This window comes from Charadrius vociferus, unplaced genomic scaffold, assembly GCF_000708025.1.
Source record: "Charadrius vociferus isolate BGI_N301 unplaced genomic scaffold, ASM70802v2 scaffold385, whole genome shotgun sequence".
Lineage (NCBI taxonomy): Eukaryota > Metazoa > Chordata > Aves > Charadriiformes > Charadriidae > Charadrius > Charadrius vociferus.
In genome coordinates, this window is record NW_009648925.1 from 3428538 (window position 1) to 3443670 (window position 15133).

A 15133-nucleotide genomic window follows, 5' to 3' on the forward strand; every position below is an offset into this window, starting at 1 on the left:
CTGGAGGGACAGCCAGTCGAGGGCACGGGATTGACTAATTGCATTCAGAACTGCCGCTGCCCTCCAAACTTTTATTCGTTTGTGTGGTTCTAACTTCCTTTTGTAATTAAAATGCTTTTGCTGCTCTTTTCCTTGCCCCCAATTTTCTTTGCTGCTTTGAAAATATCCCAAGAACAAAATCTTCCTGTAAAGTATGTCTAAGTGTCGAACATCTCGGAGAAGAAAAATGTATGTATGTTTTGAAATATATATAGTTTCTGAGTTCATTTGTATATATTTTATATTACTCGTTATGACATAGTACTTATTTCTACATAAAAATGAACTCAGAAATGACAGCTTATTTGAAAAAGTAAATTCGAACTTCCATGCTCTAAAATACAGCCACATTAAAGCAGCATTTTCTTTTCTTTTTTCATATAGACTCTAAAAAAAAGGGGTTAAAATAACAATATAACAAAAGTGATATTTCGAAAAAATGCTTTTGGAGGAAAAAGACAACTTTTTAACTTCTAGAGCTGGAAATAACAAAAGCATTTCCTGTTTTGAAAGTGTTTGTAATAATTTCACATTCAGTCCTACTGAATAGCATTAATTGAAAGCTTGCTCAGCATGAGGTAGGTGGCGGTAGATGAAACTGATGCCTAAAACAGGCTGCTCTTGCCCCTCGTCGTGTTTCTCAGGCTGCTGGTCAGGGCTAAGTGGACCTCTGTGAGTTGGGGCAGCTAAATGCTTCTGTGGGCTCTGAGCAGCTGGCTTTGGGAGAATGCACGTTATGGTGGCTGAGCATTGACAGTTACTTCCTAAAAGGAAAGGGATGTGATGAGTTTGAACATGGCAATATTAGGAATCATCCTTTCCTCCCCTTGCCCTTCACTGCAAACTCAGTTGCCATAACATTGTCTCTCTGCACCCTGGGATGTTTCACTGGTGGTACAAGGTGTCTAGGGGGAGTCACCAGGATTTCTTGTTGCATCCACGGGTGCAGGGAACTCAGTTGATACTAGGTACACTTTCGACAGAAAAGATCTCACAGATTTAAAAAAAAAAATCCTTAGGAATACAGAAATTTTAAGTAACCCTCGTGAAAGAGGATCTCTCCTTATAGTTTGTGCAACAGAGCATAAAGTCATCTACCTCGGTGTTGGTCCACAACAGAGTCACTCAGCTGGTGAGTAACAACATCTTCACTGTTGCTCCAAGGACTGTAATGTCACTCCATCATGTAGTTTGAAAAGGTTACTTTAGCTATTGCAGCCAATAGACTAAATGCTGGCAAGGATTACTGTATTTACCAGTCCTGATTCAGTGTTAGCCCATCTTATTATACAGATTGCAGGATTTTTTGCATTTCTGTTCAGCTCCAGAATAAGCTACTACTTTCCTCAGAATCTCTTAATCCTGAAATCTGTTTAATTCAAGACAAAGATTCAGCAAAAAAAAAAAAAAATCTCTAGCAGAAAATGTTCATGATGACATGGCTTAAAATCAGATACCTAAATCATGTCAAGCGCTCAATCCAATGTCTTCATGTGCAGAAACACTGAGCATCAGTACTTTTCTCTGACAGTAAAGGAAGGTGTAGGCACCACACATCTCTGAAAACAGGACCTGACGCTTACATGCCTAAATGCATATTTAGTTACTGAATCTAGGCATGAAGCATTTAAAATTATGGCATACATGTAGTTTTGGCAGTGGTCACACTCTTCATTTGCTGAAAGTAATTAAATCAGCAGAACATTTTTAGATTACTCTGAAGCCAGCATCTCTGGGTTAATTGCTAGCTTTCACATTTGCAAGCAGAGTGCAAAAGTTGCTCCAAGCCCTGTTCATGCTGTTCCTGTCCCTTGCACCAATTTTCTGTTGGCTGCATTTAGAGAAATTTCAGCAGTGCTTTTAAGAGGTGTTTCTGGAAATTTCATGGTGGCCTGAAATCGTTGGGTTCCCTCCCCGACTATCAATATATCAATAAGCATTTCTACATACGGATTTCATTAGTCTATGGCAGTACCTCAGCACTGACTTACAGACCTCCAGGGCACTCCTTAGCACAGGGAAATTTTGTATTTCAGTTTAAGACTTACATCTATGCAAATGTACCCGAATTTGCTGTGCAGTAATTAGTTTGGGTACGAGTGGCCCAAGCAGTTAGGTATATGCAGGGTGACTAAGCTTCCCTGCAGTCTACGTGAACGCCGCTGCCTCATTGTGAATATCCCAGCAAAGTAATTTAAAACCTGCGGGGGGATTTCTACACAATCTGCAACCACACAAGTTATTGTAGTATTAGAGATACCCTCAGCAGGATAATGACCTATTACAAAACTGGAGGCAGCCAAGGCCAAAGCCCGAGCAGACAGGTTCTTCTCTTCACGTCTTCCTGAGTGACGCTTTTCAACTGGAACTTGAAATTGAACTGAGGTTCACCAAAATGCTGAGCAAACTCTTTCCCTCCGGTTCTAGGGGAAAACGTATTGCATCTCTCGTACGTGGTATGAAATGACTAAATGTGAATGACCCAAATGTGTAAATAACTCACAGGATCTTGGAAGACATTCTGTAAATACGAAGCCTAATGATTTCCTTGCTCATTTTTATGACTCCAGAAGACAGAATTGTGAGGGCTGAATGAAAACAACCAGCGTCGTCTTGAATGCTCAAGCAGATGTGCTTCCTCTAAGGAAGCATCTCAAAGTAAATTGAATGTCCGGTCCTTCTAGGGACAAAACTGCTTTTAATTTCAAGGTGGAATATATGAAGTTCAAGGAGTTAAATAACTCTAGAGCCCAAAAATGAAAAACTCTTTTCCCCAACCCCACTGAAATATTAAGATTGGCTAAAATAGAGATAAAATCTTGAGACAAACTAAGTTTGCAGTTGCCATGTGGTCACTAGATAGATGCTGCTGGTGTGTCATCATGACCCAGCTGAGATGTAGACACATTCAACTTGCGGGCTTGGGCAAAGGGAGGTGGAATGGCAACGGGTAGATGGACCTGATTTATTCTTCTCCTGGCAAGAGTTACATGGTAGAGTTGGGGTACAGAGTGCTTCTAAAAATCTGGTGTAGTTTGGCAAAAAGCTTTGGAAGGTCTTTTCTTTTGAAAAGGGGCTTTTAACTTTTAAAACAGAGTCTCATTCTGGGTTGTAACCTGCTTTGAGCAATCTCCGTTTCCAGCACAGTCATACCTGTAGGGACCTGCTGGCTGTGACACAGTGTTTGTGCATTATGCACTGTTAGGGAGTACAAATAAAACCGAGAAAATAAAGCAGTGTAGCTTTCCATCGTGCTTGTCAGACCTTGGGATTTTTTCTCCAGAGTGTCTGAGGTGAAGGTCACACAACATGAGCTGGAAGTTGCTGTGCCATCATGGGGTTGGCACACAGAAGTAGTTATCCACTGGAATATGCCTCAGTGCAAGTGGGGAGTATATTCCAGTGGATAACTATTGTCATATCCCGTGGATAACCTTGGCAATCATGCAAGCAGAGCAGAAAAACAGCACGTCAGGATTAGCTTTAATTTCTGCCTATAGCTAGTTTTAAGGCGGACCATTAAAGTGACAGCATCAAGTCATTAAAATCCTTTTTAGATTTTAAAAATAACTAGAGAGTTTGGGGAGGTGCTTCAGGTTTCCTGATCCTCAGTGCAAAATGCCTCAGGGCGATTAAGTTTTCAGTGTTATTTTTTTCAACGGTTTTTGAAAATCAGCCTCATTTTCCAGAAGCTGTAGCTGAACATCAGAAACACACTGATACGAAAGATTATAAGCAATTTAGAATTCTTGTTCCACATATTTAGAAAGCAGAATCTAATTTGTATTGTTTTCTTTTGCTGCCTTTCTCTTGTGCAACATTTCCTTGCATTAAGTAAATATCTTGTAAACAGATTTTTTTTTCTCGTTTATGCTTTATACTCCTAAATAACTGCACAACAGGGAGGCAGTGGGGCGTCAGGCCACATTTTTTTCCCCACATGTTCGTTCTGTGAACAATTTTTTCTCAAAACTTTTTCAAGTTCGGAAATGTACACAGAAATATTTACAGAAATTATTATTGGGAAGCAAGAAATACGACTGGTTACAAAAATCATTTTGCCAGTTGAGGCACTAAAAGCTACGACAGCATGGCAGGGCAGGGAAGGATAGGTCAGAGGACTAGTGGAAGGAGACTACTGACCGGCTTTAGAGAATGAAGGACAGTAAAGAGACTGCAAGGCAAGAAAACAGATGGATCTGGTATAGAAAAGGGCAAGTAAGTCGAATCCTTTCACTGGTGGACTCAGGACTGGCAATGATACCGTTTTCCTCTCAGCTCAGAATCCATTTTGCAACTTGAAGCTGTCATAAACAAAATGCCATTAACCTCCAGTTTGTTATACAGTGAAATGATAACATATGGTGAAGAGGGGGAAATTGTCTTGTCCTCTTATGCTCCCTTTTTGTGACGTCTTCAGGAATACACAGGAAAGTATGAACCCAGAAGATGAAGTGGATGAGTTTCTGGGCCGTGCCATTGATGCTAGAAGTATTGATCGGTTACGCTCTGAGCACGTGCGCAAGTTCCTCTTAACATTCAGGGAGCCTGACTTGGAAAAAAAGGTAACGTCGTCTAAAAATCATTGCAATGTGTCAGTCAAGCTTGTTGTGACTGCTAATACTCCTGCATAAGGTCAAGCTTTTATATCTATACGTAAAGCTAGGTTTTTGGTGTTGGCGGTGGGGTTTTGATCTTAAAAAATTTCTGCTTCTTCATGACAACCTTAATATCCACATCCCTAGAAAGCCACAGTCATCTGAAGGGAGCACTGGGCAGGAGAACCAAGCCATTTCTGTCAGACACACATGAATATACAATGATGAGCTGTAAAGGGAATCCAGAATAATGCAGATTAGTTTCTCTGACCTTGACGCATCCAAACTGAGATTGCAGTCACCCATTATCTCCCTCAAATCCCTGGAGAAACCCGCTTCAGCCTTCCTGAGCTCCAGATCACCTCTGGCAGGGCTTTACTCTGCCTTTGTTCCCCCAGGGAGCCCCAGGTACTACTAATTGCATTGGGATCCAATTCATACTCTGGTCATTTTTGGGAACCCATTTTAAGCATCAAATAGAGTTCTGTGTCTCACAAATGTGAGAAAGAGGACTAAGGGACCTAGGGCTCCCAAACAGCTGATTGCTTCCTGATTTTGTTTCAGATGTCATTGCTGTGAGGCAAAGATCTTTTCAATTTCTCTGTCTGTGTAATAGAGACACCATCAGCTCTAGATGTCTGCAAAGTTAAATTCAGTTAAGTCCAGAGGTACCCAGATGCTATTATTAAGGGTACTGTATAAACTGCTGGGTTTAATTGCCCAAAGAAAGGCAAGGTCATCTTTTTTCTTTTTTTTTTTTTTACCCAAGCCCAGATCCTTGGGATACTTGAGTGGTCTTCAGGTTAAACTCATTATTCAATGGAAAAAGCTTCAGTAATTAAGTTTGCACTAACTATTTTAGCATTTTGTTTAGAAACACTTTCAATGACAGGAATTACAACCTATTGCAAAAGCATACCTTTGCAGGATTTACAGCTCTATCAGTGAGGGACTGGATAAAAGCTCAAGCATGTAATTTCCACTCACGCCTTCCCTTCAATTTTATAGCTGAAAACTGCTCGGGAAATTAGCGGTTCACCTGTTCTGAGCACCTTTTATTTTGTGGTTCAAACATTGAGACTGTCTGTACTGAGAACCATGCTTCAAGCTAAATAAAGCATCTTTGGGAATCGGATGCAGCTCCCATGTGACCAATATGTTGACAAGTAGTTGGAAGCAGTGACTGTGTGAAAACCGCAGCATCCTCGCACTATCATTAGAACAAACCAAGCCGTCTGCAAAAAATACAAGGCTTTCTCATTAGAAACATTCATGCCTGTTGGAAGAACCTTCCCATGGAAGAAGTTTAGGTCTGATGATGGTGACCTAGAATCCTGGTCCCTGTTGATCCCTTCCTGTTCCTCTCATGCAAGGGGCAGATGGCGAATCCTCTCTCCACGCAGCTGTGAGGGTTTGTTCCCTGGCCTTTGGGTCTGTTTAAGCCCTTACAGCTTGCCTAGGGAAAAGAGGAGTTGGTAATGTGAGTTGTTTCCTACTGGCGCTGCTTTCCAAAGACCTAAACAGAAGCCAGATAAGAAGTTTTTGTGGAGAAAATGCAGCCAGCGAAATTTCTGACTAACATAACCCTGTTTGCATTTTTGCAGTACTCCAAGCAGGTGGATGACAGGTTTGGAGCCTACGTGGCTTGTGCCTCCCTAGTCTTCCTCTTCATCTGCTTTGTTCAAATCATAATCGTGCCACAGTGAGTATCTTTTCATCCTTTTGCTCCCATCTGTTCCCTTCCTCTATTCTGGCCTACTTTTCTTTGTTTTTTTCTTGAGAATTCAGAGCACCAAGGGGAAGAGAAAAATCCTTAAATAATTCATGCTCAAGTGATGCGTGGTGCTTATTGTTTTCACTCATTTCTAGTGCAGATTAAAACCTCCTCCCTGGCACGTGAGGATTTCTGTTTTCCCAGTGTGATTTCTCTTACCACTTACCTCCATCTTAGGAAATTCAGCTCAGCACGTTTATAAGCCTGTGGAAAACAAATATCACTGATCAGGAAGGATTGCCTACTAAGGCATAGTACGCATCCATAACATGAGGTGTGGCTGTCTTACCTGAACGCAGTGGGACCGAGAGGTGAAAAACCCATCGCAGCCTTGTTGCTCAGAGCACTGAAGTCTCAGGGTCTGCTTCACAGATGAGGCATAACCTCTCATGCATTTATTCTTCTAGACTCAGAAGAGCAGTGCAAGAAGAAAGGAGTTGAGCTACACGAGTCTGCTCTTTGGGTAGGGGGAGTCACCAGGGTTTAGGGCTTGCAATCATTTCTTCCCCCAGGCAAGAGCAGCATGAGCTCCTCGGGGCTGTGGGGCACAGTGCTCGTGGACCACTCACTGCAGTACGTTGCTTTGTCTGAAAGGCACTGTGTAACCCGCTGGATCTTTTCCAGCAGTGAGCTCTGCAGACATGGTATTTCTTCTCAAAGAGTTCATAAAAAATCCCTTTAAATTACAGCATGTTGGTATTTCCTGTGCTCTGGTTTAGTAGCAATAATATATCATTCACTGAGCACTGCTGCGTTGGAAATAAATTTTGAGTCAGTCATTTTTAATTTGAAGAACAAGATCACAGAAGCTCTGAAACTGTTCCAAATTCATCTTTGTTACAAGAAGACAAAAAATTGTTTAGAGAGAGCTTCAATACTGTTATATGCCATTACAACTGCTTTCAACTTCTGTTCACACCACAGATCTTTTCAGAGTAGAGATTGGTTTGTACCGTTCAGATCAGATATTCGGAAGGTCACAGAAATGACGCATAGTCTGATGCCTGAGGTCATTCACTCTCCCAGGCAAGAGGACATTCACTTCTGCTCGCAGAAAGATTGAATCAGCAAAATAACATCAGTACAAATGTACTGTGTAAACACACGGTTCCACTTTGGGAAACTGGAAGTGAAGCTAAGAGGCTCAAAATTGAAACTAGATCAATCCCAGCAATTAACACACTGTTAATTATAGCCAAAAATGTTATTCAAGAGTAATTGGCGTAGGGAGGGCTTACACTCCAGATCTCTGGATATTACTGCTGTGACTTCACACCTGCAGAGGCCCTCTACCAGCCTTTGTGTTGCTCATCAAATCCCTAAGCAGCCACTAAACTGTCTCCATAAAACCCAGTTTAACATTTAAATGACAATTTGACGATTTCTGATCTATGGCATCCATATGGCTGGCTCTTTTATGTTACATGGGAGTCAATCCCTTACGGCAGCGTGGTGTAAATGTCATGCTGCTCAGTCTCCTTCCACGCCACCCGTAAGGCTGGTGGTTAGTTTTTTGGGTAAGTTCTGAAGTGTCCTTAGGCAGTCTGGCCTGTCTGAAAGATGATTTGGTTTAAGAGTAAATAAAATTTCACGTTTTATCTGCAAGTCAGAGATACTTTCCTTCACCTTTTAGTTTGTTTTTCCTTGTATTTCAATTGCCTAGTTTTGGTCTTTTGTTGAAGGTAACAGTTAAGCCGCAGCTGAAACCACAGGTGTACATGTGTCACCATCAGAGCTTCATGAAAGACACAACATGGAATTTGAATCTGAAACTAGGGACAAAATGGCAATGATAATTTATGTTGATACCGAGGAATAGCTTTAATGAATTTCACAAAGGCTCCAACAGTGAATTAGCAAGTACAATTATCTTAGTAGTCATGAGAGAACGCAGAGAGCAGCTGGCTTTGGTGTGGTTGGCCTCAATGTCACGTCGCAAGAGTACTTCCTTTAAATTATGAACAAGGCTAACTCCTGGGAGGGGGCCTGTCCTGTCACACTGAGACCAATCACTGGGAAATCGGTGTTGAATATCTGCATGATCAAAACACATCAAAATGCATAGTACAAAGTTGGCCCTGGGGTCCTGTTTGTACTTCAAAGTTGGGAGGAACAGGAACCTATCAAGCTGACCAGACTAAAGCTGTTTTCCCTGACTATCCTCGTGCTACGGTTGCTCCCATCCCATTAACGAGACACAGCACGGAGGATGGTGCAGCACAGGCGTTCCCTGTGCATGGCAAGGACGGGTAGCTATTCCTATCAAGACTATTCCCACTGGGCTGCACTGCAGCGCTCAGCGCGCTTTCCCTCCCAGAAGTCTTCTGCCCACAGCCAGCCAGGGGCCGACCCACCATAACAAATTGTTCTATCAGCTCCTCCAGCGCATGAAATATTTCTCAGTCCCTCTGCTGTCACCCTGGCGGGAAGGTGATTGCTGTAAAAGATGCAGTATTGTCTGCTCTGCAGCCTGCATGAGTAATTCGAAGTAGGACAGAGTATCTGTTGATATTCCAGGCACCTCGTATCTCCTACTGCTGTCCTAATTGGAAAGCCCGTGCAGTGTGTCATAGCTTGTACAAAAGTCATGTTCTGGAGAGCGGAGCTGTAGCTATTCTATATTGTTTCCATTTAAAAAAAAAAAATCTCCTTGATTTCAGCTCTACATTTATGCTGGGGTTTTACCTGACCTGTTTCCTGATCCTGACCACAGTGGTGTTTGTTTCAGTCATTTACTCCTGTGTAAAGGTGAGTACTGCGGTTTCTTTGTAGAGTCCTTTGCCTAAAATAACTGGATAGCAATCTGTTTCTTCAGCTAAGAGAGCATGTTTTGTTAGCCATCCTTTCCGCGCTATGTGATAAGGGTTACAGAAAAAGCCTTTGATAAGGCAGAATGAACTGCAAACAGATGTTAGGGTTGGCATCTCTGTAGCTCAGCGAGAAGCAATCACTCTGTGGATCTGCATGTCTATTAAGTCCCCTGCAGGCACTCTCATATTGATATAAGAAGAACACATTTTCCAGTGTGGAATGAAACACTGACCGTTCGTTTCCTCCCTGTGAACTTCCCGCAGAGTCGCCTGTGTACTGGCCCCTGCTGCATATGCATGTTTGGGTAGGCAGATAATCAGAAGCAGAGTATCATCAAGGAAAAATGTCCTGTGGGGGAAGTAAAAGCCACAAACATATAGAAGTTTATCAGCCTTTCTCAGATGAGTATACAGAGCTTCCAGCATTCGGTGGGCTCTTTCTTCTAACTGGTTTTGATCAGCAAAGAAATACATTGTGTGAAATCCAAAAACATATTAATTCTTCTTGGCAGCCTGTGGTAAATTGGCAGGCAGCGCTTTGGGAAGGGTGATGTGCTCATCTTTTTCACTCAAAGGTATTCCTTTTAAAATGTTGATGCTAGTTGATTGTATTTGCAGTTTTGGGGATCCTTCCAGTCTAGCAGTGTCTGAACATGGAATGCGTTCAGATTCAGGCTCCTTAGCCCAAGCTCAGCTTTGTTCTTCAGAGCCCGGAATAAAATAGCTCAATAGCATTATGTTTCCTGCAGAAGAAACAGTGGGGTAATGGATTATGTCAGGCAGATGATTTGCCTTACTTGAATTATCTTCTCTGTGCCGTTTTCAACAGCTGAATGTGGGTGCTCTTGCACCTTTCATGTCTTTTTGATTTTTGAAAGTTAGATTTGGCAAATTAAGCTTTGCCTTCTCGTTTAATAAGAGCTACAAAATGTTCGAGTGAAAGAAGCTTCAGGTTATATTTGAACTTAACAACTCACTCATGGGGTTTCCCTTGAGCTTATGACAATTTTAAAGGGACCCTAGTTCATAAGTTCAGCATCCCGTTGATTCTGCTTGTTTACCAGCAATGAGAATTACAAGTCAGAAATAACAGTGCTTGAGCTGGGAAATGGTACCCAAAGATGCCTGGTTATACTTGGTGTGACCGTGGCATGTGAGGATGCTATTGAGTGTCATTAGTTTGTAAACTGGTATCAGCAGTTAATGTGATTAGCCACTAGCTGACAACCAACGTGGAAAGCTTTTGGTCACAGCCACAAAGGACTTGGAAATTCGCTGCAGAGCTGTGCTGGATCCTACTTACACTGCAGTGCCACCAACAGCAACATCCCAGCACACTGCCAGCCGTATAGGGCCACACCAGCTCTACTGCTGCTGCGAAATACTGGGGCAAGAGCAGTGGCAGACAGACCCAGACCTCTGAAGCATTCAAGCTGCCTGACTTGCAACCAGGCAGATTTCAAGGAGCGCGGCTGTTTGTCACCCACTGGCTTTTACGGGCTTAGATTGCTTCCACATACTGACAGCAGCATTCATTTCTTCTGTCATCATTCAAAGGTTTTGGTTTTGGTTTGGGCTTTCTGGTTTAATATTATTACTGATCTTAATTAACGATTAATTTAAAAGACACACAGGATTTTTCAGTCCCCATGACCTTAGGCGGATGTTCAGTCTTGCTTTCTTTGCTTTGATCTTCCAAATTCCTGTAGGAGAGGTCTGTTCAGTGGTGCCCGCAACTGCTTTTAGGCTGGCTTTGCCTCAGTGCACAGGCCCTGGAAACACAAGACTTCAGAGGGAATTCAGACTAACATCAGAATTTCATGGGATTTTCTGAAGCTCCTGGTATTTCCGAAAGTGAGTTTTCAGCATGTTGGCCCAGACCCACAAGGTGCTTACGTGTAACACTCAGTGTGGCCAGTGACTTCTGTGCACAGATTGCAAATATTGACAATATCGGGCCTTCTAGCTCCAGTACCTTTTTGATTAGCCGTTCTTTAGTGTTCCAAATTAGCCACTGCTGACAACATCTGATTATGAGATGGCTTGTTTAGGGGACGGGTGCTTCTAGCTTGTCAGCTACCTGTCTGATGGCAGCAGCTCCCAGTAGCCTCAGCCTGCTTCTGTACTTAAAGATTTTGGTGTTTCAAGGTAAGAGTTTTTTAAGCAATAGGTTTATCTAGCCTTTGATTAAGGGGTGTTACTTTATTTCTGTATTCCACATTGCTCCAGGAAGCATTTTTACACATGTGCACAAGGAAGGCACTTTTACAGATCCTTTAGATGAAATTTTAAGACACAGGGATGTCAGCATTGTTAGTTTTGTTTCACACTTGGATGTGGGGCAGGAGACAATGCGTTTTACATACCAATCGTTCATTCCACACAAAGTTGGAAAGTAGGTGTCCACCCCAGGATATCAACATAAACATAACTTTTGCCTGCTTGCTGCGCTGTTACATGATAAGTGACTCTTTTTTCTTCCTCTTTCCAGCTTTCATGTGAGATTTTCCTTCCCTCTTTTGGCCTCTCCATCTCTAGCTTTGACAGTGGCCAGCAGGCTCTTTCTGAACAGCTTGATCATGTTTTATTTTCTTTTGCTGTCATTATTATCTTCCACTGTAAAATTCTCCACGGACTAGAAGTTGATCCTGGAACTGCCAACGCAGCCAGCTTGGCTTTCCAAGTTTCTTCAGCTGTAATAAACAAGAGAGTTCCAGTTCTTCACTTTGATGCTCCATGAAGACTTGGCCACCGTGAGATGGTGTTCCTTCCCAGTAGAGTCTAAGGTCATGGGAACCAGCGTCCCTTTGCAAATACTCCACTGACAGACATCTGTTTTGCTACTAACTTATCAAGTTTGTGTTTCTTAAAATCCTCAACTTCTGGTATCTGCACTGCTGTGTGGAATTCAACTTCTTACATGTTCCTGGGAGCACGTATGAGAGAAATTTCAAGTTATCCTTTGCGAGAAAATAAGTTTTTGTGTAGCTTTACATAGGTCCAGCTTGCCTACCTGTTTCTTTGTCTCCCAAAGCTGGTCTAGATGCTCCTAAAGTGTTTGGTTTGTTTTTTTTTCTCAAGCAGGGGAAAAAATACCTCTGAAAACTGTACTTTTTTAATAGACTAATAAATCACTGTGAAATAAGTTACATAAATGGACTTGCAACATCAAGTTGCCTGGAGATGTTGTCTTTTACTCCAGAAGCATCTTAATGTACTTCAAAATGACTCAAAGGCTTTTACTACAAATGGAAAATTGAGAACTTAAAGACCTCATAGTTTCTTTCATCTCACAGCACAATAGCAATTATCTAAGCAGTTTTCCATGTCTACAATATATGTTAAAAAGGCAAAAAATTACTTTTCCGTCTGTGATCAGCTGTTACTGCAAAGTAGTTTTTATTTAGTGTATTTTTGTCATGCACATGACTGGAGTTTGTGGACTCTTTTCAATGTAACACTAGTACTTGTTGGATCGCTTTCTAAATTTGGACTTTCACCTGTACAACAGTGCCCTGCCTTCCCCTTCTATATTCATTGCTGCCTGCATGCTTTCAGAGCCGCTCTCTTCTGGGAGATAATGTCTTCCAGCAGCATTTGGGCATTTCAATTCAGAATGAACTGGAATCAACTGGACAATCCAATCTCCTTTTTCCCACTGTGGTTATTTTTCTTTACATGGGGATTTTAAGAGGGCTGATGAGTGACCTCAAGTTTATGTGGCAACCCAAATGTAAATCTCAGTTGCCCAAATGGATCGTGTCCTTTCTTTCAGCCCATGTTCTCAGCAGTGCACATACGGTCTTAGAGTTGCCATTTCATCAGACCTTGCCTTGTCCCATTTTTCACTCAGGCAAGATTTAAATCTTATTAAGAGGAGGAAATGGTGTTGGACAGTACAAACCAATGGGCTAACCAGCAACAGCACATGGACTTTCACTGTGCTGTAACGTCCTGATGTTCTGCTTCTCTTCTTAGGACAGAAAGGATTTTATTTTGTTTTATTAGAGAATGGGAGGGGAAGTCATCTTCTTTTCTTCTTCTTTTTTTGTTATACCCCTGACTTGTGGATGTTTTCATGGAGGGAACATTGCTAGGGAGGAGCTGTATTGTCAGAGCTGAGACAGGTCTCCCATTTTTATCACAGAAGTCCTCCAAGCTGCGAGTATTCCTGGTCTCTATCTGCCTCTGTAAAGTGGGAAGAGTGTTACTTACGTTATAGACCCTCCATGAATGTTGTTCCCAAGGCAGAGGTTCCTCAGATGTGTGGCATGGCTGTGCCGTTGTGGTCTCTATTGCAATCCTGACCTCCTATGGTTTTTGTCATTTGTTTCCTCTTCAGGACTTTTTCCAGCTGTACTTGTTTACTGACCTAAAATTTTCCCTAGTTTGCGAAGTAATGAGAACCAAGATTAATACAAAGAAAACATGTTTTCATTAGAATTTAAGTGTCTTCCCCTGATAGCTTTGCTTGATATCTCAGGCTTGGTTCAAAGTCAGGCTTTTTTGGGATCATTGGCAGCAGGGGCTTGAGCCAAGATCCACAACAAAGCACTCACGAGTTTTATTTAGGTGCCTGATTTCCCAGAGATTACAGAAGGAGATTCGGTCCATGCATACCTTTATGGAGCTTGGCCTTGAGGCCTAAACAAGGAGGTGGCAGGAAAACCTGTCCTGCTCTAATCTAGTGAGAAAACTGTTTAAATGCAGCACGGTCCTCTTTCTCCCTCCAAATCTTATGCAGGTTAGAGCGGAGGAAAGCCCCATGGCATTTCCCACATCCCTGCGCTTGGCAGGGATCCCTGCACTAGTGGATGGAAGTGACTGGACGTGGTGGGGCAAGGAGGTATTTTGGTTCATGGTTTATCAACAGAGCCAGGGACTTCTACATCAGCAAGGTTTATTTCTGAGAGAGGGGTGTTTTGCTTTGTTTTAAAGTGGCTGCATGAGCCTGAAGGATTGAATAAGCTTTCAGGGAATTTCAGTCAGTTCTCATGCAGTGCAAATAAGTCACAACCCCAATTTCCCCTTTCCTCCTGTCCCCCCCAGAGCCTTGCCGTCTCCTCTCGCCTGGAGTTAGCTGGATTTTTGTGTGTGTGCAGGTGAAATCAGCTCTTCCAAAACTCTCGCCTTGTCAACCTCTCTCTCCCTTCTGTAAAAGTCACCATCTAATCAGTGCTTCGGCCATTCAAATGCTTCGTAATTATGTTGTACGACTGCTGTGTGGGAAGCTATGCACTGACAAAATGTTACATCTCAGAAGATGTAAGAGTGAAGGATGAAAGGGAAAAGCAGGACTTTTAATAGAAACATTAGTCATAGTTAAATTGCAGTGCCGTGTCGCTGCGCTGCTAGCTTCTTTGTGCCTCTAAAAATACCCTCTAGTGGCTCGGTTATTCATGCAGCGTGCTGGTAAGGAAAGGAGACTTGGGTTCTGGCAAAAACTTTGCGAGTCGTCAGCAGAGCCCCTCTGCCCCGCGGCGATGGCGTGGAGGGGAAGGGCACGGCGGGGCCGAGGTGCGTCATTGCGCAAGGGTTTCCTGGCATCCATCTCTTGCCTCTGCAGCCCTGAGCTTGTGCCGGGACCGTGGTGGCACGTGAAGAGAAAGGGTTTGTTTCATGTGTGTTCTGGACTTCTCTTGTAGCTGATGCAAGGCAAGGAGGCCTCTTGCCATGCTGAAGGGTGAGCGCTGCTGCAAAGGGCTCCTGGTTAGTCTCTGCTTTCATCCAGATACTGCGTCTACCTACAGTACGACTCACCGAAAGCAAAGCACGCTGGCAGCCCGCAGTCACAAAGCAGTTAGAAGAAAGCTTCTAGCTCTGATAGTAGTGAATCACTGCGACAGTCTGTCTGGGGGAGCTCTGTGGTCACCCTCACCAGCGGTTATTTTTAGCCCCGTGTGTCTGTGGTG

At 42.8% G+C, this 15133-nt stretch overlaps 1 protein-coding gene across 1 annotated transcript in view; it reads left to right on the top strand.

Moving 5' to 3' along the window:
- The window catches only part of ADCY5 (adenylate cyclase 5), a 228350-nt gene that overhangs the window by 196960 nt on the left and 16257 nt on the right, over positions 1–15133 (top strand). The window contains 3 exon segments of the mRNA XM_009887317.1: positions 4460–4604; positions 6242–6339; positions 9072–9159. Coding sequence (XP_009885619.1) covers positions 4460–4604; positions 6242–6339; positions 9072–9159 — 331 coding nt within the window.